Raw genomic sequence first — 25,689 nt, forward strand, 5'->3', positions numbered from 1 at the left:
CCCCCTCAAGTCCCCCATGATGTCCCCAATTATTGGCCACCTTCCCTCCTCCGCCGCACTCTCTTACCTGTCCAGCTTCTCCGGTCTGTCCCCCGCTGCGCGTAGCCATCCTCCTCCTGATCTCCGCCATCTACACTGATCTCCTCTGCCGCCGGCAGGTTACTATAGCAACCGCCGGGTCTCCCAAGCCTCACACTCTGCTAGCTCTGTCCAGGCTGCTGCAGGCTATACTACATAGCCTGCACTAGCACTGGCACAATTAGACAACGTATTGCAATACATTAGTATTGCAATGCATTGCATGCTTTAGCACACCCCCTGCTGTTCTACAACCCTATTGTTTTGCAGGCTGCTGCATGCAGCCTGCAAAACTCATTCACAGTGTTGAAAGGGGCTCTATCAGCAAAATCATGCTGATAGAGCCCCACAGATGCCTGACTAGCCTTTAAAAAGCCTATTCAGGCACCATAAATGTTACATTACACAACTCCCCAGATTTTACATAATACCCTAAAACAGAATGCGATCTACTTACGCATCGTGCACGGTGGGCATTCAGAGTGCTCCGTCTTCTTCTTCATCCCCGCCTCCTCTTCCTGCCATGTCCTCCGGTCCCGTCCTCCTCCGGCGCTCACAAACTGACATTGATCTAAAATAAAAAGGGCTGCCCGCATGCAAAGTAGCCGTAGTACAAGCCGCATGCTACTGCACATGCACCCAGCCCATTTATTTTAATCAGGGTCAGTTTGCCAGCCCCGGAGGAGGACGGGACCCGACGCCATCGGAGAAAGAGGAGGCGTGGATGAAAAAAACAGCGCACCCTGAATGCCCGCTCATCGTGCACGATGCGTAAGTACATCACATTCTGTTTTAGACTATTATTTTACAACTGGGGGGTAGTTCTATATTACTTTAGCGGTGCCTGAATAGCCTTTTTTAAAGGCTATTCACGCATATGTGGGGCTCCATCTGCATGATTTCACTGATAGAGCCCTTTTAACACACCATGTAAATGTATTAGCATTGTCACACATGACATTGCTACTGAGACCCCCTGCGCTTCAAGACCCCTAGGAGGTCTCATACATGTAACACCCAATCAAAAAATAAATAAACAGTTACAAATAAAATAAAAAAAAAGTGAAACACACACATCTTCCCTAGCCCCGACTCAAAAAACCGCCACTGTACACACACAAAACAATATTACACCTCCACGTACTGACACAATTACAAAATGCATTGCAATACTTTACTATTCCAATGCATTGCATTAGGCACAACACCCCCTGCTCTTCTTCAACCCCATTGTTTTGCAACCTGCGGGATACAGCCTACATAAATAATTACTACCGATGCGCGCACACTGTTCGCATCAGCCCATCCAAACAGCATGCTCCCATACAAATGAATGTAAGCACCTATGATGCTTCTCAGCCCGCCTCACAGGTGCTTGCATTCATTTCTATAGGAGCGTGCTGTTCGGATCGGCTGATCAAAACAGTCTTCGCTCATCTCTACTCATTACCATTCTTCGGCAAAGCATGTACATTCATTAGCATTGTCACATGCATTTGCTGCTCAAACCCCACGGATTTCTAGACCCCTACGTGGTCGGATACATACAACACCAAAGAAAATACAAAGATGAACACAAAAACATATTGTAACCGCCCCTTCACACCCGGTATTGCCACGTCTACTTTGGCCCAAAATACACGTGTCAAAACACACCTCGACAAATAACACTCCCATTCACTTCCATCACATTTCAGACGTGTATTTTCTAATGTATTTTTTCATGTCTATTTTCACATACATTTGGCCCTGTGTTTTTAAACACCTCTACAAAAAACGTCCTTCAACTCAATACAACTCTTTTTACACGGGTCTTTTCAGACGTCTATTTCACCTAAATACATGCTCCTTTACTCCGTCTGCAATGCCCTTAGCACATTTAAAAGTTCATCAATACTGTGCAACACACCCATGTTACACCAAACTCATCTGCACCCACTGCCACTACTATACCAACGTTGCCCATTCATCACGCACTACCCTCGCAAACACAAACATACACCCTGCACATATCACTACATCCTCTATCTCCAACTATCTACCTCTTATCTCAGCTAAATAACTATTATATTCACCCACAGGATATTGGCTACACACAAGTGAAACAAGACACACTCACACTGTCTAACCAGCCACTCACTTGGGACAAACACATTACCACACCTTCTCAGTTGCTCCATTACCTAAATGGCCAAAAAACGCAAAAGCAATCTTTCAGCAATCAACAAAAAACAAAGAGCTACAAAAGTAGCTCGCAAACAGGAAAATACAGCTCAAGCGGAAATAAGAAGACTCCAGCAAGCTACGCGTCAGGCCGCTCTTCGCCAAGCTGAAACACCAGAGCAAGCGGATAGCCGACAACATGCTCATTATATGGCGTCCCAGCGAGCTGCAAAAATGCCAGAACAATCAAAATTGCACAAGCTCAGCGCCAAGCCACCAGAAGAGCCACACAAACGCCGGACCAACAAAATAGACGACCACAAGCGCAGATTCATTCTCGAGCATCTCAACGTGCTACAGAGATGCAACCAACAACTACCACCCGCCGCGCACAGCAAGTCCAACGCCAAAGACGCCTCAGAGCTGCTGAAACTAAACAGCAAACGCTGCATCGCAAACAACAACATGCACATTACCTAACATCCAAACGAGCAGCTGAAATGCCCGAACAAGCACAAGCACGCCGCAAAAAACAACTTCAACGCCAAGCACATTTACGCGCAGCCGAAACACAACAGCAAACATGTGCCCGACAACACAAAAACCGACATTCCATGACTTTACGCAGAGCTGCTGAAATGCCGCAGCAGTCAGACACCCGACGCAAACAACAACTTAGGCGCAAGGCACAATTAAGAGCTACTCAAACAGTCCAGCAGGCAACTACATGCAGACAAATCAACACTCGCTATATGTCATACAAGCGAGCTACTGAAACACCCCTTCAGTCACAAGTACGCCTACAACACCAAAAACAACGTCAAGCTACCTTGCGCGCTTCTGCAACACCACAACAGACAACTTCTCGACGACAAGCAAACGCTCACTACATGGCCTCACAAAGATTTTATGAAACCACCGCATGCTGCAAAACACGCCGACAACAACAACTTGAACGTCAAGCCAAGTTACGTGCTAGGCGAACACCGGAGGAAGCTGATTATCAACGACAACAAACCGCTATTTATATGGCATCACAACGAGCTACTGAGACTATGGAACAAGCAGAAATACGCCGACGCGCTGTGGCGGAAAAAGTTGCACAACGCCGCACAAAGTTTACTCAAAACACTTGGAGCGTTTTCTATCACGCTGCACTGGAGTACGATCCCACTCTAAACTACAGCGCACACAAACTCATAACAATCGCCCACATGAACACAACCTGTAAATTTTGCAAAGCACAGAAATGGAAAGAAGAAGCGCCTGGCATGTGTTGTTCAGGGGGGAAAGTCGTTCTCCCGCTTTTAGAAGAACCGGCCGAACCCTTGAACCAATTATTTACAGGAGACACAGAAGAATCCAGACATTTCCTCCAAAATATACGAAAGTACAATGCCTGCTTCCACATGACATCCTTTGGAGCTGATACAGTTCTTTCAATGCCAGGCTTCTGTCCAACATTTACTGTCCAAGGCCAAGTGTATCATAGGATTGGCTCACTCCTTCCACCCTCCAATGCACAACCAGAATTTTTACAAATTTATTTTATAGGCGATGACGCAGCACAAACACATCGGCGTACCTCTATTGTGCAAGGAGTTAAAACAGAAATAGTTCACAAAATACAAACCATTCTAAACCACCACAATATTTTAGTCAAAGAATTCAAAACCGCTCTGGATCACATGCCTAATGAAACCTTCAAAGTCGTCATCCACCCTGACCGTGTACCACACGGCCAGCACCAGCGCCGCTACAATGCTCCCACTTCCAATGAAGTAGCAGCTGTGGTAGCTATATCAGAACACACCAGCACATGAGACATCGTCTTGCATACACGACATGGCCAGCTCTGCCGCATAGCTGACACCCATCGCTTCTATGACGCTCTACAATACCCCCTGATTTTTTGGAAAGGCCAAGAAGGATATAATTTTCAAATACCTCAAACAAATCCACACACTAAATCTCCTATCCTAAGTAAAACAGTATCCTGCAAAGACTTCTACTCCTACCATCTCATGATTTGCAACAATAACTTTAATCTACTCCTGCGCTGCAGACAGCTTCTGCACCAGTTTTTAGTTGACATGTATGTGAAAATGGAAAGTGAACGCTTAAGATACATTGCTTTGAATCAAACTAAATTACGCGCAGAAAACTACATTCATTTGCAAGATGCCATCAAAACAGACGCCCAAATAGCTGCCAGTGATGTGGGACAAATAGTTATCCTACCCTCCTCTGTGGTCAACAGCCCACGATACCTTCACGAGTACACACAGGATGCTTTCACATACGTTCGCAACTATGGCCGCCCAGATCTATTCATCACTTTCACATGCAATTCCACCTGGCCTGAAATTACACGCGAACTTATGCCTGGCCAACAAGCCACCGATAGACACGACCTCATTGCCAGAGTCTTTAAAATTAAAGTACAGAAGTTAGTAGCTCTTCTAAACAAAAGGACAAATATTTGGAGAAACACAGTGCTTCATGTACTCCATTGAATGGCAGAAACGAGGCTTGCCCCATGTTCATCTTTTACTGTGGCTAAAGAAAAAATTACGGCCCAACCAAATTGACGACATCATTAGTGCCGAAATACCCAATGCTAACATTGACCGACAACTATACGACACTGTTGTGAAAAATATGATCCATGGCCCATGTGGTGCACTAAATATGTCATCTCCGTGTATGAAAGATAGAAAGTGTACAAAAAAATACCCCCGCCCCTTACTGAAAGACACACAAACAAATGAAAATGGATATCCGCTGTACCGCCGCAGAGCACCTGATGATGGAGGACACACAACTACACTAACAATTCGTGGCACCACACAAAATGTCACAGTAGATAACAAGTGGGTTGTGCCCTATTCTCCCCTTCTCACTAAAATCTTCAACGCCCATATTAATGTTGAATTTTGCAATTCAGTACAAGCAATAAAATATATCTGCAAGTACATCAACAAGGGGACCGATCAGGCAGTGTTCAATATGACACACGCAAACAATCCCAATATAAACCCCAGAGATGAAATACAGACATTCAGGGCAGCACGCTACGTCAGCAGCAACGAGGCAGTATGGCGCATCTTTGGATTACCACTACACGAAAGACACCCCGCTGTCACCCATTTAGCGGTCCACCTGCCCAATGGTGCACGCATCTACTTCACTGAGCGCAATTTCAGAGACAAAATTGCCATACCTCCTACCACAACATTAACTGCATTTTTCACACTTTGCCAAAAAGACCCATTTGCAAAAACCCTGTTATACGCTGAAGTTCCCAAATACTACACCTGGAATACAGGAAACAAACAATGGAAGCGCCGTCTCCAAGGCACGGCTATACAAGGCTGGACAGGTATTAAATGTGGCGACACACTAGGCCGTATGTATACCATACACGTAACTAACTTTGAATGCTACTGCTTACGAATGTTACTCAATGAAGTGCGAGGTCCCACCAACTTTGACTCCCTAAAAACCATTGATGGCCGACAGTGCGCCACCTTCACAGAAGCATGTCAAGCACGTGGCCTATTAGAAAATGACAATCACTGGGACAAAACTATGGAGGAAGCCATCCTCTGTCGCTCTGCCTCAAAACTCAGAGAGCTCTTTGCTATTTTACTATGCGCTTGCGGACTCTCCAACCCTCTAGAACTCTGGAATAAATACAAAGATGCACTTTCCGAGGATATCAGACATAGATTACAATGCACGCATGAAGACATTATCATTAATGAAGCTCTAAAATTGCTGCAGGACAAAATCATGGACTTATCAGGGAAAAACATCACAGAATTTGGTTTGCCAACACCACAAAGAACTGGCGAATTAACAAGCGAAGTGCTGAAAGAACTTGATTACGATACAGAAGCCTTGCACACTTTAGTGAATGAAATGGCGCCACGTTTACTACCCGAGCAACATCACGTCTATAATTCAATCCTCCACTGCGTACATAATAGCAATGGCGGACTCTTCTTTCTTGATGCTCCAGGAGGAACTGGAAAGACATTTCTACTCAACCTACTACTCGCCTCCCTTCGCAAAGACCACAACATAGCCCTAGCTGTAGCCTCTTCAGGTATTGCTGCTACCTTGCTAAATGGTGGTCGAACAGCACATGCAACTTTTAAATTACCACTAAATCTTTGCAGTGACGAAGCTCCTACATGCAACATCACCAAAAATAGCAGCCGTGCCACTCTTTTGCAACAGTGTAAACTCATTGTCTGGGACGAGTGCACCATGTCACATAAGCATGCTGTAGAAGCATTAAACCGCACTCTCCAAGATATTCGCAACAACAAAAAAATTATGGGAGGTGTGGTCGTCTTACTTGCTGGTGATTTCAGACAAACCCTGCCCGTCATCGAAAGAGGTACACCAGCAGATGAGATGAATGCATGTATTAAAGCCTCACCCCTATGGGCACAAGTGCAAAAATTACACCTAACATGTAACATGCGTGTCCACCTATACAATGATTTACAATCAGGTGCCTTTGCCTCAAAGTTGCTAGAAATCGGAGATGGACGACTACAAACTGACATAGATGGCCAAATTCAATTCACTCACCATTTTTGCAATCCTGTCACCACTGAAGAAGAACTCATTACACATGTTTTCCCATCGTTGCAAACAAATATCAGCAACGCAGAATGGTTATGCGAAAGAGCACTGCTAGCGGCAAAAAATGACTTAGTCAATAACATTAACCGCAAGATATTACAACAGTTACTGGGTGAATCTACAATATATAAATCAATAGACACAGTTTTAACCTCTGAAGAGACTACAAGTTACCCTGTGGAATTCCTCAACACCTTAGAATTACCCGGCGTCCCTTCACATAAACTGGAACTAAAAATTGGTGTCCCTGTTCTACTCATGCGAAATCTCGATGCACCCCGATTGTGTAATGGCACGAGGCTACGTGTCACACAACTAGGAACAAATATCATTCAAGCCACAGTTCTTACAGGAGCAGCTAAAGGTGACAGTGTGTTAATCCCACGCATTCCAATTATACCAAATAATTTCCCCTTCCAGTTCAAACGACTACAATTTCCCCTTAAGTTGGCTTTTACAATGACTATTAATAAATCGCAAGGACAAACGCTGAAAGTAGCAGGAATACATTTGGCCACACTGTGCTTCTCACATGGACAACTTTATGTGGCTTGCTCAAGAGTATCCTGTGCCCAAAACTTACATGTACTGGCGGAAAATAACAAATCATACAATGTCGTATATCGAAGTATATTAACCTGAAATACCTCTGTCCCAAAGTCACTATGTACAGTTTATACCAACACCGTATAGCAGCTGAAATAAAAAATATTTCACATGTAAAAAGTCTCATGTATTCTATAACTTAATACAAAAACAACATATCAACTTAGATTTCATATCCCACACCTTTTACACACTACTACAACCTTGCCTGTGATTACATTTACACACTTCAACAATCACCGCAGACGAAGTCGCGGGTACCAGCTAGTATATATATATATATATATATATATATATATATATATATATATGTATATTTTAATTTTAATAAACCATTATTAATAAATTCTGCAAAACGCCTGTGAGATCAGTAGTAATCCTGGGGCTACCTAATTGCCCCTTCAACGGAGTAAAAGAACAGGGGTGTATCCATTAAAGGGTTTTGTTTCCTCAGGACAACCACTGTCCATATGACGTATAAGAGCATGTCAATGTCATAAAGCAGCTCCTGCTCTGGCAGGCATAAACTATTCATATATAACATAGGCACATATAACATCATCTGAATGGCCACCATGTAATGCTGCATCATCCCCACAGTGACCACTACAGGGTAGATGTCTGGTTGGCCATGGCTTTCCTTGGTAACATTAGCTGTTTGTGGGACAGTGCCAGGAGTGCTGAAGGAAGTTATTTCGGATGAGACTATGCCTTTAACTACTTACTACCCTAAACAATCAACGACTGTTTACTACCCCCGATTAAAATAAGTGATTCAAAACACTTACTATGTGTATAAAAAATTGAGAGTCTTCAGTAGTTGATACCTTTTTTAATGGCTAACTAAAATTATGACAGATTGCAAGGCCTCTTCTTCAGGCATAATTTAAAAACAATTTCTGAAGGCAAGCATATTTATGCAAAAAGAGACGCATAGGAATAGAATGTTAGGTGGGAGAGTAGATGGTAATTGGTACACACAAGTAAACAAATGATCAGTTCCCAAGCCCCTTATCAGTTCAATGAGTGGCCTTTTATGGCTGCTTTGATTAGTGATGTGATGGCTTGTTCCTGTAGAAGGCCATAAACCCATGTGAAAGATTCAAGCTCCCCTGGAGGGTGTCAAACAAAGTCATCATCTTATATTCATACACTTTTTTGTCGTTTTTGGATTTGAAGTTTCCCCTTAAAGCCAAAATTTTCATGTCATTGATGATTTTATGATCTTGATTGCAAAAGTGTTCTGGCATGTTCCATGAACATTAAAAAAGGTATCAACTACTGAAGACACTCAATTTTTTATATTTCATATCCACTGGCTAACATGGTACAAAGATATTTTTCCTACTACTATGTGTAGCAATGCATGGTGGTATAATTTGTTTTTTTACCTTTCACTGTTATGAGAACCCTATATAGCATTATGTTGTGAACACTGTTTGAATTTTACATTATTTGTAAACAAATACAGTACAGACCAAAAGTTTGGACACACCTTCTCATTCAAAGAGTTTTCTGTATTTTCATGACTATTGTAGTCATGAAAATTGTATGAAAATTGTAGATTCACACTGAAGGCATCAAAACTATGAATTAACACATGACACATTTCCACATGTGCAATTATATACTTAAAGAGGACCTTTCACCGATTTGGGCACAGGCAGTTCCATATACCGCTGGAAAGCTGACAGTGCACTGAATTCAGGCGCCGGCGATCACCGGCAAAATGGCGATCACCAGCAAATGGCTTAAAGCAGTAGACACCCGGCGGCTCTGGTGGCCGCCCGGCTCCCGGGCGGTTGCCATATTTACACACCCAGCAAGCGCCGTACAATTGTGGCAGATGTCGGGATGTCCGCCGGGGGCCACAAACTATTGTGCCGAGGGCCGCAGTTGGCCCATGGGCCGTGAGTTTGAGACCCCTGCTTTAGAGGATGTGGACCCCAGTAAGTGGCTGCTGGCCTGAAGAACGCAGAAAACTTCTTTCCACGTCAGGATCAGTAGATATGCAGAAGAGAAGAGGTAGGGAGAGCGCTGGTCCAAAATAAAATCCTTTTAGTTCTTTGGGTAAACACACGACGCGTTTCCAGACTAAATCCCATACACACTTGAGAAAGGGATTAAGTCCCGAAATGCATTGTGTGTTTATCCAAAGATATAAAGGATTTTATTTTGGACCAGCGCTCTCTCTGCCTCTTCTCTTCTGCATACCTACCTATCTACCAGAACATTGGAGACAGGTGAGTATGGTGGGTTTTTTTTTTTTTATCTTTTTCACCTTCCTAGGCCTCTTTGCTGAAAATTGTATATCCTGGACAACCCCCTTATATGTATAGCTCATAATAGATTTACTATATATGCCTATGTCTTTGGTCTGCGACGTAGTCTCACAATAGCTAGAAAACTGTAAATCCCTGGTGGAATTATCACATCATTAGAAAGAAATCCATCAGTGTGAAGACAAAGTATGACATTGTGTCTCAAATGCATTGTGTGTATCACATCTTTCTCACGTTCCTTGTTGGCCATCTCTTGCACACTGTGAGAGGTTATTTACTCATCTTCAATATTCACTGTTTTATAAGATTAACCGTCTTTTTTGTTTTCTTTTTATTTCTGTATTTCAAGAGTTTGAAGTTACAGGTTGCAGACCCCTAATGGAAATGTGTAAAGTTTATGACTTTTCTTATATATTTTAGGGATTTTTAGAATAACTTAAGATAATTTTTTTTTAAAGTACATTCAGTTCTGTGATGGTAAAATAATACTCCGATAAATAATACAATATAATACCTTTCCATTTCTTTGTTTTACAGGCTTGACTATCTGTGGCCACAATTGTCTGCTGACTGCAGAGTGGATATCTGCCAGCAAAATAGTGTGTCGGGTTGGTCAAGACAAGAATGATAAAGGCGACATCATTGTTACTACAAAATCTGGAGGAAAGGGAACTTCAACAGTATTTTTCAAATTGGTCAAGCCTGACAAAATAGGTAATGTCAAAATACACTATTTACATAGGAAGGGGGAACTATGAATTACATGTGTCCAAGGACATTATTATTAAACTAAACTTTAGGTTTGGGAGACCATCAAATGAAGGAATGGGAAAAACAAACAATTTTTCTATCGCTGATTATTGTCCATTTGTCACTTGTCCATTTGCTAAGTTGACAAGGACAAACTATTGTTCTTGTAAATGATGACTTTCTATGTATTTGCATCAGGGCTGTGGAGTCAGTAGGCCAAACTACGAACTCCTACTCCAACTCCTCTATTCTTCCATAGCCTGACTCCTACTTCTTCATAATAGGCTGACAGCCATGATCAGTCAGAAGCAGTAAACGGAGTGAATTCCTATTACAAAAAACTATGTATCAATTTATTATATAGTATTAAAATTTGGATAACATAGTTAAAAATAATTCATTATTTTATTTTGAACCTGGCGTCTTTTTTTTTTTTTCCTGATTCCGACTGCACCTAAAATTGGTTCTGACTCCATAGCCCTGGTTTGCATGGGTCCTCCTACACTTCAAAGCCATTCTGATAGGAAATTTAGATTGTGAACTTCACTTGCATAATGAAAATTGCTATTGAACTAATGACAGTACCTTGTAGGGTGGCTTATGCACTTTCCAAAGATTTCTTTTTTATTGTACATTGTAGCTCCATTTTCATGAAAATCAGTGTTTTATTCTTATGCAAATTAGCCAAAAAGGGCTCTATGGGTGTGTCTCCTGCAAGGGCTTCATTTTCCACGCTAGTTAATGTCCTCTAACTGCAGACAAAGTGGAAAATGTTACTCAAGCAATGGGGGATGGAGCAGTTAGGGGCAGTATTATTATTTCCATTATGTGTAAAGTCTAATTGTTTAACTGAATGTGCTCACTTGAGAGTTCTCCCCCATTGATTCCGATTGGCTCTTCTCATGGAGACTCACAGATTTCCTGTGCATACCCCTCTCACACTGCTCTCTGAGACGATCCAAAGAGACCCTATCACATGGAGTACAGCTCTTTTAATTGTTATATGAGATATTATACTGGGTTAAGGGGCCATTATGGAATATTATGCTATGTGGAGGGCTGCTCTGGGACATTATACTAAATGGAGGCCACTGTCGGACATTATACTGTGTGCACTATGGGACATGATTCATAAAGGGGTTGACCAGGAATTGTGTAATGCCATACCAGCTTCATCTGTACGACTCAGCAAAAGTGTCAACTCAAAGAGGACCTTTCATGGTTTGGGGCACAGACCGTTCTATATACTGCTGGAAAGCCGACAGTGTGCTGCTTTCTTTTTTATGGATTTCGCCTCAAAATGAGCTCCAAATTCCACCTGAAACCAGCCTCCATTTTTTTCAATGGGAGTCAGATGCAGATTTTTCCTCCAGGCTAAAAACATAAGCATCATGCTTGATCTTCAGTCAGTTTATGCCTCCCATTGACCCTTAGTGATTGTTTACACTGCGAAAAACTTTCTTCTTGCTGAAAATTCAGCTTCGGGAATCCTGACATGCAGTATTTTCCACCTCCCATTCACTTCAGATGGGATCTGCCTGAAGATCGAGAATGACACTTATTTTTCTGCTAGAGCTAAAACCAGCATCAGGCTCCATTGAAATCAGTGGAAGGATGGTTTTAACTTTAGGGAGCATTCATAGGGTCTAGGATTTGGTATAAGGGGTTTGGTATCCATCATATACAGTCCTATGAAAAAGTTTGGGCACCCCTATTAATCTTAATCATTTTTAGTTCTAAATATTTTGGTATTTGCAACAGCCATTTCAGTTTGATATATCTAATAACTGATGGACACAGTAATATTTCAGGATTGAAATGAGGTTTATTGTACTAACAGAAAATGTGCAATATGCATTAAACCAAAATTTGACCGGTGCAAAAGTATGGGCACCTCAACAGAAAAGTGACATTAATATTTAGTAGATCCTCCTTTTGCAAAGATAACAGCCTCTAATCACTTCCTGTAGCTTTTAATCAGTTCCTGGATCCTGGATAAAGGTATTTTGGACAAACAATTCAAGTTCAGTTAAGTTAGATGGTCGCCGAGCATGGACAGCCCGCTTCAAATCATCCCACAGATGTTCAATGATATTCAGGTCTGGGGACTGGGATGGCCATTCCAGAACATTGTAATTGTTCCTCTGCATGAATGCCTGAGGATTTGGAGCGTTGTTTTGGATCATTGTCTTGCTGAAATATCCATCCCCGGCGTAACTTCAACTTCGTCACTGATTCTTGAACATTATTCTCAAGAATCTGCTGATACTGAGTGGAATCCATGCGACTCTCAACTTTAACAAGATTCCCGGTGTCGGCATTGGCCACACAGCCCCAAAGCATGATGGAACCTCCACCAAATTTTACAGTGGATAGCATGTGTTTTTCTTGGAATGCTGTTTCTTTTTGGACGCCATGCATAACGCCTTTTTTTTATAACCAAACAACTCAATTTTTGTTTCCAAAATGAAGCTGCCTTGTCCAAATGTGCTTTTTCATACCTCAGGCAACTCTATTTGTGGCGTACGTGCAGAAACGGCTTCTTTCTCATCACTCTCCCATACAGCTTCTATTTGTGCAAAGTGCGCTGTATAGTTGACCGATGCACAGTGACACCATCTGCAGCAAGATGATGCTGCAGCTCTTTGGAGGTGGTCTGTGGATTGTCCTTGACTGTTCTCACCATTCTTCTTCTCTGCCTTTCTGATATTTTTCTTGGCCTGCCACTTCTGGGCTTAACAAGAACTGTCCCTGTGGTCTTCCATTTCCTTACTATGTTCCTCACAGTGGAAACTGACAGGTTAAATCTCTGAGACAACGTTTTGTATCCTTCCCCTGAACAACTATGTTGAACAATCTTTGTTTTCAGATCATTTGAGAGCGGGCTGTCCATGTTCGGCGACCATCAAACTTAACTGAACTTGAATTGTTTTGTAGAAAGAAATAGTCCAAAATACCTTCATCCAGGATCCAGGAACTGATTAAAAGCTACAGGAAGCAACTAGAGGCTGTTATCTTTGCAAAAGGAGGATGTACTAAATATTAATGTCACTTTTCTGTTGAGGTGCCCATATTTTTGCACCGGTCAAATTTTGGTTTAATGCATATTGCGCATTTTCTGTTAGTACAATAAACCTCATTTCAATCCTGAAATATTACTGTGTCCATCAGTTATTAAATATATCAAACTGAAATGGCTGTTGCAAACACCAAAATATTTAGAACTAAAAATGATTAAGATTAATAGGGGTGCCCAAACTTTTTCATAGATCTGTACATCCTGCCAGTGTTGCTAAAATCTCATACAGGAGATGATAGGAACTACTGAGAGTTCAAAAAAAACCCAAAAAACGGGACTCTCTGTCCTCACAAACACACTGGGTGCACCATAATACGAAGTATAAAAGGCTTTATTGGAGATAACACGTTTTGGGGTTTAAATTGCTTATGAATAGCATACCCCGTCCTCAGATCTCAGTCTGGCTGCTTGTTCGCACGTGTAAGCTTACACTAGTGCATAGCGAGGATTATGTCCAGAAATTCTGTGCACTAAGAAGAAATGAGACATGATTTTTGGTGGTCCAAGGTTGTCCATCTTCGAGGGAGCTCTCACCAGGAGATCGTTCAAGTATGGAATGACTGCATCTCCTCTGGAGCAGAGGATAGCCATGAGAGATGCCATCATCTTGGTAAGTACCTGAATGCCCGAATGCAAGACAAACTGAAAATCATGCAAAATCAAAAAAGTGCTGATGGCACAGTGCGATGGGAATTTGGATGTAGGCGTCGCAAATGTTGATGGATGACAGGAATTCACTGGTCTCCAGGGATTCCACCACTGACCAGACTCCATGAGGAACCTGCTGACACAGATGAACTGGTTGAGCCCTTTCAGTCCCAGAATGAGTCGAAGGGAGCCATCCTTCATGGGACCAGTGTGAAGGTTGGAGTAAAAACCCTGGAATTGCTCTGAAGCTGGGATAATGGTGACCTGCTGGTGTAGAGTGGAGAACAGATGGGCTCAAGCTGACTGCATGGCAACTTTTTATTAAATCAGGTGCATGTATAAAACGTGGTGGCCCCAGGAGGGTATGGGTTGGCTTATTGCGGGAGGACATGGTGGTATGGGCCCACGAAAAAAGTGGATAACCCAGGCTGCTGGGAGATATCTTGTTGCTGACTGCTGCATGAAGCCTGCACAGTTAGGTATCCCAGTTGCAAAAACGTCTCCCATTCATTTCATTGGGAGTCCCTCGCTTTGTTTTTCCCACTAGCGATTTTTTTCAGCTAGCGGGAAAAAGAATTGACATGTCCTATCTTCCAGCGGATTCTGCGCCTGAGTCAGCCGTGGCGTCCGCAGCTCGAGACTCACTCCTGATTAGGCCTATTGGAGAGGGGTGTATTGGCGTCCCGTTGCGGCCAACCACATGGAAAAGTCACACAGCGGAAAAAGACGTGTGAACTTACCCTAAAACAAAGAAAGGAACTGTTAGGGTAGGGAAATGTTTTGGGGTCTATAACAGTGAATATCTGAATATGCCTGCTTGCTAGATAATGTGTCAATATGTCCCTAAAGTCCTATATCTATAATATAATAGTGATTACAAAGATTATATACTTGTGTAGAACCACGTTATATAGTATATACATTGCATATATAAAACCTGTCCAAATAGTGCCATAACAAGCATGATAATATGTAATACATAGACAAGTGTTCTGTATACTTGTGAGGCTTGGTTCACATCTGCGCATGGGTTTCTGTTTGGGGAGTCCACTTGGGAACCCCTCCGAATGGAAACCTAATCCACGTAAAAAAGCGGTTACCTTAAAATATTAACTATAATGGGGTCCATGTAGTTTCCACTCTGTTCCTAATGAAAAATGTGGAAAGAAAAGTCCTGCTTGCACATTACTTATGCGGGGAAGGAAACAGAATGACCCGAATGAGGATGTGAACCAGACCTGAGTTTCATGGGAAGTGTTGCTCAGTACTGCTTGAGGGCCACACTATGTACCAGCCCCTATTTTCTGCAATCAAAATGGGGGATTATCCCCAGAAAAAAAACAATAAAGGAAGACTTTTTAATGATCAGCGCGATGTGTCCAGGAAGACTCTGCATGGTTTTTACGTTATTATTATGCTTATTTTTATAGCGCCATCATATTCCGCAGCGCTTTACAGACATTGACAGTTACTGTCCCATATAGGGCTCACAATCTACATTCCCTATCAGTATGTCTTTGAAGTGTGGGAGGAAACCGGAGTACCCGGAGGAAACCCACGGCAAACACGGGGAGAACATACAAACTCCTTGCAGATGTTGTCCTTGGTAGGATTTGAACCCAGGACTCCAGCGCTGCAAGGCTGCAGTGCTAACCACTGAGCCACCGTGCTTCCCATTCCATTGCTGCATTGCTGCCCATTCCATTGCTGCACGTTCCATTGAAAGCTCAGGTACCTTTTAACACTGGGCCATCTAAGTATATAAAAGTACCCTTTTTTTTTTGTGTGCACCGGAAATCCATTTGGCATACCTGTACCCATATGCGCGCATTTAACATGGGAGCCCATAAAAAATGTATTCTACTGTATGCATAGACATCTGTGAAATTCTCCCAACATTCACTGCTGTGTGACTGCACGCTTACAAAGTACCAGGACAATGTCCTTTGGTTGTAACAAGAAAGTACTTTTTCTAGCAGATCCTTACGCAGCAGAAAGAGTATCCTGCAGAGGTAATCTAAATATTTATCTCCCTGCAGCAAAGGGTCAGTGTATCTTTGTTAGGACCCCACAGAAGTGAGCAGGAGTTAACCGCTTCATATGCCCTGCAGACCTCATTGATGATATCTGGGAAGAGGAAAAAAAAAGTTTATATTGTATTTATCGTAATTTACAGCATTGCATATATAATGTATATGAACATGTGTGTACAATTACTTGTAGCAAAACAAAAGTGTGATTATGGGCAGCAACAAACCAGGGGGTGCACCCAGTGTAAATAATAGATGGTATGGGCATCAGTCAGCATGCGTTTCTCTCCTGCATTCAGCTTCTTCGTGCAACATTGTTCAAACTTGTCGTTCTGTTCCCACATATACCCAATATAAGCCACCATGATTAGGCTTCTGGCAGGGGTACCCAAAGTCTTAAACAATAAAATGTCAGAGCAGGATAGCCTTTTCTAAATGTTTGTGTGGTATAGAAATTGTGCCTTTGCTGTTTTTTCACTTTTTTTTTTTTTTTTGTAGGTATTTTGGATCAGTCAGCAGTATGGGTGGAAGAACTGAATTATTATGACATGAGGACAGACCGAAATAAAGGGATATCTCCTCTATCTCAAAGACCTGCTAATCCTCTGGGTATTGATATAGAAAGGTAAGAAATGTAGGAAATAGCCGTCATCATATTTACTCTTAGAATTTGTGTGTTCAGCGGCATACCTATAGAGGGTGCAGAGGTAGCCGCCATGTAATAAGACGCCAGCATTATACATTGCTACTCTGCAGAACTCTTGTGTGACCTATGCTTTATCTTGGGATTTACTGTTATAGTCTAAAGGAACATTTAGATAAAAATAATAGATAAATAAAATATAGATATGCTATAAACATTTGTAGGTGGAAAAGTTCTGTGGATTGTGCAGAACATTTCATCTCTGTTTCATTAAAAACTGGTATAAATCTGCAACCAATCTACAACAGAATGAGCATGATGTGGATCTGATAACTTACAGCTTGCTCATGTCACTGTATGTGGATGAGATGTGCTGCTTGCCCAGTACTGAAACCAGCTACAGATTGTACCTGCAGAAATCCACAGGTAAAACAGGCATCAATTCCAGCCCATAATTGTTTATTGGTGCATATGGTATTGCTGCCTGTGTAGGGAGCTGATATATTACTCCGAGAAATTTCACTAGCACAGGGATTTGGCATTGACCTGTCAGTTTTATCCTGTATCATATTAGTAATAGAACCAGCTTATGAAATGAGTGAAGCACTTGTATAATGTAATCTTCCAAATTGCAAGAAGAGCCTTTGTGGGTGTTAAGGGCTAGTAATCTATATCCACTTGGTCTTTTGTATCTTCAGCTGGATGTGTCATATGTTTAAGAAATGAATCACTTGTTGAAATCTAGCATGTAGTGTCCTGGCTGTTTGCCACTGCTCTTTGTGTCCTCCTGATCGTATCTCTTAAGAAAGTGTACAGAGCGATGACACAAGTTACTGTACATGCTTAGGCTTGACAAGAGGCTGACGTCAAGGTACCACTTTCCCTACACCTCTGCTACAAACACACTTGTTTTTAATATGAGGGTGTTACTAGTTGCAGGTTAAGTTTTTTGTTTCCTACATTCTACAAAATAAGTGAAATTGACCAGCATTTAAAGGGGCTCTATCACTGGGAAAAGTCATTTTTAACTAATCACATACTTGCATAGGCTTTAGAAAGTCTATTCCATACTTACCTTTAGTATGTAAATTGCCTCAGTGGTTTCTGAATAAGTCTGGTTTTATTCATATGCTAATGAGCTTCCAGCCAGCTCAGGATGTTCCCAGCAGCCTCCTCTCTCCTATTATCTTCTATGTGTGTGAAGCAAACAGGAAGCTGAGTCATCAGCAGCAGCAGCCTCCCATAGGAAACAACAGGAGAGGTGTGCACGATGTATCATGCAACAGTCTAATTAGCATATGAATAAAAACGGACTTATTCAGAAACCACTGAGGCAATCTACATACTGAAGGTAGGTGTGGAATAGACTTTCTAAGGGCTATGCAAAGGTGTGATTAGTTAAAAATGCCTTTTCCTAGTGATAGAGCCCCTTTAAAGGTCTTATGAAACTCTCTTCTGACATGTCAGTTTTAGTAAATTTCAGCATTTCTTATGAAGCAACGGTTCTATGGCATATTTCTTTATAACGCGTGTGTTATGGTGTTCCTCTTTTATTCCTTCTGAAAATGAAAAAAAATTGACAACTGGGGGTTAAAGAGGACCTTTAATTTTTTTCACTCCCACTTGACTCTTTGACTCTTTAACACTGCGACAGTGACACGCTGGATTTCTTCTATGTATATTGCACTCATTTTTTTCAGTGCAGCATTCTGTTTTCTCTGATCAGAAATCATCTTAGGCTTGATTCATATCTGTGCATGGGTTTGTGATCGGGGGATCAGCTTGAGGACCCCCTGAACGGAAACCTAATCCATATAAAAAAAGTGGTTAACTTAAGAAACCTGTGGACCCCATAGATTATAATGGGGTCCGTGTGGTTTCCACTTCGTTTCTATTTCTCATGTCGAGAAGGGAATGGAATCCCCGAATGCAGATGTGAACTGAGCCTTAGTTTTTAGTTTTCACTTTATACGTGTCCCAAAATTCCTCAGCACAGCATCACATGAGCAGCTAGAGACAGAACTATCTCTAATTATCCTTCTATCTATATTCTCATGAAACAAAACCATAACTATACAGTCATGGAGGCTTTTTCATTATAACTGTGTGACTGGAGTGCTCTAATCATCAGTTATAACGCTAGGTTCACACTAGCACCCGGAGTCCGTTCTGTGGTTTCCGTCTTCTGCATCCAGAAGACGGAAACCTGTCAGACCGGGTTCGGCCGTGAGCACCATTGAGCGTTTTATGCTCTCCGCCGCGAAACAATTTTTTAAAAATCGGACACAGAGTATTGCATGTCCGACTCTGTGTCCAATTTAAAAAAACGGTTTTGCGGCGGAGAGCATAGACGCTCACCGGCGCTCACAGCCGGACATCTTTCAAACCCATTCATTCATTTCCGTCTCCTGCTCAGTTTTGTGCAGGAAACGGAAACCTGCAGAACGGAGACCGGGCGCAGATGTGAACGAGCCCTAACTGTGATAGGAGTTTGTGTCCAGTCTGTGCAGAGTCTGTGCAGAATCATACATGCATTTAGAAAGTGCGATTGACACATTTAGAGATCAGAAAGGATTGTATTTCTCTACAGATCAGAATGAAATAACATGACTGAAATGAATAGAAGGATTTTGTGAATTTTTAGATATAAAGAAGTAATTAAATAAGGTAAACCTCGCTCAATTATTTATATATGGAATGAAGGAAAAAAAAATATTGGAGTGTCGCCTTGTAGGTGAAATTTGTAAATTCACTTTATTTGTGATTCGTAAACATTTTGTATGAGGATTTTAGTGTTAAAATATTTGGATATTCCCAAATAGTTTGTTGCTATGATATTCTTACATATGATTGAATGAAAGGATGCTTAAAGGGGTTGTGCCGTTATAGATGCTTATCCCTTGTTCTGTGGATAGGGGATAAGTGTCCAATTTCTGGCGGCCCGATTATAGGGTTCTCTAGTGCTCAAGAGGATGGGGAACTGAAATCCCCGTAAATCCTCCTAGTGAATAGAGTGCCTCTGTGCTTGCATGACCAATGTTCCATTTAATGGAGCACCAGACATGCACTGACACTCCATTCACACTATCAGTCCCCCATCCTCCTGGTCACTGGGGAACCCAGCTATCAGGCTCCCTAGCGATCGGATACTTATCCACAGGACAGGATTATTAAAGGCATAAACGTTTGATTTTTATATATGTCTGCCAGGATGTGTTTAACAAGAAGTCTGGAACGTATAGAAAGCTATTACAGTATAGCTACCATTCCACATTTTCTTCATTATTTATAAATTCTGAGTATCCTTATTAAATATTAGTTATTTTTAGTATTTTTAATACATTTATCATATGTACTTGCCTTGTGCTAGTTGTAAATTGCATTATGTCATGTATTGTAGACTATTGTGTCATGTGACTGTCAGATTCCAAGTAGCAGATAATCAGATGGTCCCAAAGGAGTAACCAGCTAAACTTTGCTTTCACTTTGGATAAAAAGGAGAGGAAAAATGAGAATGAAATCATTTAAGCAAGTTATTTACAAACTATGTAATTGCATTGTAATATGTGTATTTACAAGAAAAGTGGCGTTCCCCTTGAAGTCCTCATGTACGTTATAGATTGTCACTAGAGTGGTGTAGTTGTTCTGCAGGTTCCAGGTGACTACTAGTTTATATAGTGTACAGTAATTAGCAGTTTCTAGGTTATTTTGATGTTGACGTGTTATTCTTCTACCTGTATCTATTTTTACATTCAGGGGAAAGAAATGTTGCTCTTATAATATTTCCCTGCGTTGTGATCTTGTCAGTTTACATAATAGTGTTACATATAAATAGATGTATGGTGGGCATTAGTTACAATCTCCGATTGTGAGTATTACTGATTGAACACTTGGCACGCCAATAACTTCAAATCACCTACTCCTTCCAAGACGTGACTCGGATTACCCTAGTCGTATTTACAACTTACTTTGTATACATAAAGCAAACTCTTAATCCCTTTTTGATTTTGCTTATGCTGAACTGAATGGGATTGCAGTCAGAAAATCTATTTCCTTCTCTTTCACTTTGAATCTGATGAACAGAAACAGTGCGGTTTTTCCCCAACGAGGGCAAGCGAAATCAAATATTCTTCTGATGAATGTCTTAAAATGAAAGCCAAGGAAACGCCCTGCTTGAAGGTAAAGGAGCCTTTAGTCATTTCAAGCAGAATGTTTATGTAAAATGTCCCAAAATTGACTGATAGGAAATCCATTGGGAATGTAGGACAGTGCATTTGCAGACTAGCTGGGTGGCCCATGTCTGGGGATCTCGGCCTTAACTCTTCCCTGTGCAGTCCTCAGCAGTCTTATATTGTTTAAATTTGTCCACATTTAGCTTTTGCTTCTTTGACAGTCAGCGAGACAGTGAAAGTAGGCGCAGTTCTTTTTGTTTTAGGTTTTTTTTATGGTTCAGCTGTACAGTTGTTTCTGAATCCCTTCATGTTACATACAGTATCAATATATATTTTTATACGTTAAGAAATAATATAACTTAAATTTATAGTTATTTTATTATGAGATTGCATTATTTATTTATACCATCAATCCGATCATTTTGCAGTTCCTTAACTGTATACACTTTGTCTTACACTGTTTGTCGTATTTTCTTTTGTGATATGTATTTGTATGTGTAATCACAGGTTACAATTCTTTAGGACACTAGTACTTTTTCTCACATGCAGATTAGGTCATTATTATGGCAGTCAATGCAGTATAAAACAAGGAGCCTAATACCTATGGGTTAATATGTTTATATATAATTACATCCTGGAGAATAGATTTGCATATTTTTTACCTATATATACATTAGTAATAGGTGTAGTAAAATAGTAACAGTAGTTACATATAAGATATCCACACATTTGCTATATTCTGAACAAAGATAGAAAAAGTAAAAATGTCTATACTTGCCTAATAGAACCTGTATATGTGAGCAGATTGTGACATGCACATAATAGGGTTCTCAAATATTACATATGACTGTAGCATGTAGAGTGAAAAGTGTTTAGAGATTTACTTTGGCTTCCATCTACTTGGTGGCCATGTTTTATAGTGCATTATACAAGGAATCATATATTGTTCTTTTATTCTACATTACAATGTTATATGTTTGGGAACATTTAGTGTCCTTTGTCCTCTTACTGTTGCCTTGATTTCCTCTTCTCCATTGGATAGTACTGTGTGCACTTAAACAGCTGTGCCGTACAACTGCAGACCCCGCACATGTTTTATTTTTTCTTCTGCCAAATTATGGAGCTGCAGACACTCAGATCCAAAGTAACATTCTCAATACACTGTGGTCAGAACTCAAAGCAGTGTTTGTTGTTGTGTATGTTGCGCCGGGTCAGTACCAGAGATCAGACCCAGTAATAAAAATGAATCCTGAAAACTAAAGTAGGCTCCAAGTCATTTTTCAGCCACCCACTTATTTTCAAAAGTAGAACTTCCCACGGCCTCGGTTATCCTTGTTTCTTGGTATCACATTGCCATCTACTGGAGCACTTACATAACATGAGTTGGTTCATACCTAAGCGTCAGACAGAGTTTTACTATTGCATATTTCACTGCAAATGTATGTCAAATCTGTGATAAAACTAGGAATAAATATGAAGTATGAAATGTTTAGAACGGTAAACTGATTATCACACAGTACGAGAGTTGCTGCCTAATAGAGGGTCATTAAAATTTATAAATCTTTATTGGTGATATGTCAAAAGATCAAGCCAAACAAAAAATAAATAAACAAGAAAGCTCTCAAGGAAAAAACCAAACTCGCTCCACCTCCCTCTCTCACTTCTTCCACCTCCCTTTCTCACTCCCTCCTCCTCCCTTTTCCCTACTAAACCCGCCCACTACTAGCCCTTCCTAACTAACTCAATTCAATAGTAGCCAACACTCCGGCTGTATTGTGCAGGTGTGGGTAGCTGGCATATGTCAAGAAGAGGGGGTGGAGCGACATCCCATGCCCGGAAGATCCTGCCCTGAAGACAGGTAAGTATGATGGGGAGGGGGTGGATTGAGTGAGTTAGGAAGGGCTAGTAGTAAGCAGGCTAGCTAAGAAAAGAGCGAGGGTGTAAGAAAGGGAGGGGCAGTGAGAGAGGGAGGTGGTGTGAGTCAGGTCTGAGTGGTCCAAGGCATCATGGCTGTAGTAATATAGAACAGAAAGATACCCATGTAAAGAAATGCATAATATGCCAGGAGCTCACAGAGAAACCCAGAAATCACCAAAACTTTAAAACTATCGCAGGGACCTTAGGGTATAAATATAGTTATGATCTACAACAGTCCTAAATTATGGACCGAATCAGAGTACCTGATTTGTGATCACATATATTTAGTTTAGACTGCAACAATATTCTTTTATCTACTGAATTTCTCTTCTACTGTGATATAGTGCAACTGCTAATTAAAGGTGCCATATGGATGGTTGTAGTAAGTCACAGAAATATCAGCGCCAATCTACCACTGGGAAAAGATCCCATTTCCCCTAGATAGTAAACTAGATTACTGAGAGCTGAGGATGAATGTGCAGTATCCGAAGGTAATATACATAAACAATCAACTAACGCGTTTCTTTGCTAGGACTATTTCCAGCATTTCATCAGAGGTGAATTGAATAGTGGTAAATCTAGGGTTTTGTTTGTTTTACCGCTAAATACAGAGTGATGTTATCTCTCCGCTCCCTCCTTGACACAAATACACGGCCGCTATTACGCTAGGTTCACACCTGCGTTTGGGTTTCCATTTGTGGGTTCCCATAGATTGTATGGAAAGAGTGATAGTGTTTACATATGGATAATTCAGAAGTGTAAATACAGAACATAAGACTATAGACTTCTCCCTAAAGCATGTTCCTATTCAGTAAACCAAGATCTTGAAAATACTGAGAAACACAAATCTTATTAGAAATGGAATGAATTTTAATAGTGCACCGATTTAAAGAAGTTTATTGGTGGTCAACAATTGACTTATTGGTTACACTGGCACTGCGACTGGTCTATATTAAGAAGTGGTCAGGTACTGTGACTCACTGCCTTCCCATGAACAACCTGAGCAGGGGAGGGAATAAAACAGAGTGGTACTTGCCTCCTGGCACAACTCAGTGTTTGATGGAGCAGTAGCGGGGCATGTGACTACTGTACTGCAGCCAATAAATGGCCTTAGTGTTGTACTACCTAGGCCAGTAATAGGCTGCAGTATTCATATGTTAAAGTGATATCATCGACCCAGCCCCGTCAACAAGCACTGGTGGGGAGCAGTGGAGACTGAGGTGATGTCACTGATGCAACACTGTTGGGGGTCGCAACGTAGATTTAGGTGATGTCATTGATGCCGCCCTGTAAACAAACACTAGAGCATTCAGGTGGGAAGTACTTTACGAAAACCAGAGAACGCCTTTTAAGTTACTTGTAGTCTTAAATGTCTTTAACTAAGTCTTCACCATCATTACTTTACTCAAGAGTGTAAAATGACAAGCTTTTGTATCACTTTTTTTTCTGTGCCGCCTCTAGATGATTTACAATGTTCTGACAAGCTAAGGGCCTTGTGCTGTGATTTAAGGACTTGCTGATTTACTTCTTACCGGTTGCCAAGACTGTAAATCACAGACTACACTGGAGTCCAAATAAAGCTGCAGTGTCTTAAATAAGTGTAACTTGTATTGTTAAGCAGTACAAAATCTTAGTACTGGTTCTGCAAACACAAAGCGCACAATGCCATAAAATAATGCATTTTCTATCAGTTTAGTCCAAGTACTGTAAAAGATTGTTACATTATGACGACACAATTCATGTGCAGTCCTCAATGTGATTTTTCTTACAGGAGATGGTGATGTGTATAGCTAGTCTCGCTTATGCATTGGCTTTCATACTTGCCATCACTGAACATGTAGGTATAACTCGGGAATGATTTACTATGTAAATTACAAGAACTTCTCTAACATCCATAGACTAGTAGAAGTCAATCACCACACTGACCCCCACTTCTTATGGCTCAGTGTTAGGAGTTAATGTGGTTCCTGTTTTGTCTTTACTCATTACACGATCTGGCCACGTAGCTCCCATTAGAATTAGCCCCTTGTAGCATATCCTTTCTTTCCTGAGTGTTAAAGTTCTCAGTGAGGAACATGTCAGCAGTGAGCTATGAAAACATGTATATGTGGGAGGCCTGATCTCCAGTGTATGATCTCAGCCAGACAGATCTATGCGCTAATCCAGGTTACTTTTCTCCCATTGCAATTCCCAAGGTAGAGAAACTCGAGTTTGCTTGTCTGTGGGTAATGCACAAATTCTTTAATCTAATTTACTAGTGTAGATGCATAGGGGAAAAATCCAACAAGTGGTCTTCTGACATCAACAGCCTTATTCTATATCATCTTTCTCAATTACAAACTGCTTTTTTTCATATTGGCTTAGTCAGGTTTTCCAAAGGCTTCTATGATGTCTGCACGTTATCTGTTTTATCAAAAGAGTTGGTCCAGTACTGTTGAGGTTGTGCAAACAGTCTGTTTTCTTTAGGCTAAGGGGTCACGTGTTCAGGTTTCATGATGCCGATTCTGAAGCCAAAACCAAGAAAATATTCAAATAAGAATGAAAAATTAAAATCTGTCCTTTTATAGGTTCTCACCCATTACGATCCACACCTGACTTTTCATAGATAAACCTTCAAAAATGTGACTCTGGTAACAAGTTAAAGGGAGTCTGTCAGCAGTAA

The 25,689-nt window shown here is 41.1% G+C and overlaps 1 protein-coding gene across 1 annotated transcript in view; it reads left to right on the plus strand.

Moving 5' to 3' along the window:
* Window positions 1-25,689, plus strand: part of EXOC2 (exocyst complex component 2) — a 158,856-nt gene that overhangs the window by 7,675 nt on the left and 125,492 nt on the right. Inside the window, exons 2-3 of the mRNA XM_075270745.1 lie at window positions 10,326-10,502; window positions 16,794-16,920. Of these exons, the coding sequence (XP_075126846.1) occupies window positions 10,326-10,502; window positions 16,794-16,920 (304 nt within the window). The remainder of the gene's footprint in view (window positions 1-10,325; window positions 10,503-16,793; window positions 16,921-25,689) is intronic.

This window comes from Leptodactylus fuscus, chromosome 4, assembly GCF_031893055.1.
Source record: "Leptodactylus fuscus isolate aLepFus1 chromosome 4, aLepFus1.hap2, whole genome shotgun sequence".
Lineage (NCBI taxonomy): Eukaryota > Metazoa > Chordata > Amphibia > Anura > Leptodactylidae > Leptodactylus > Leptodactylus fuscus.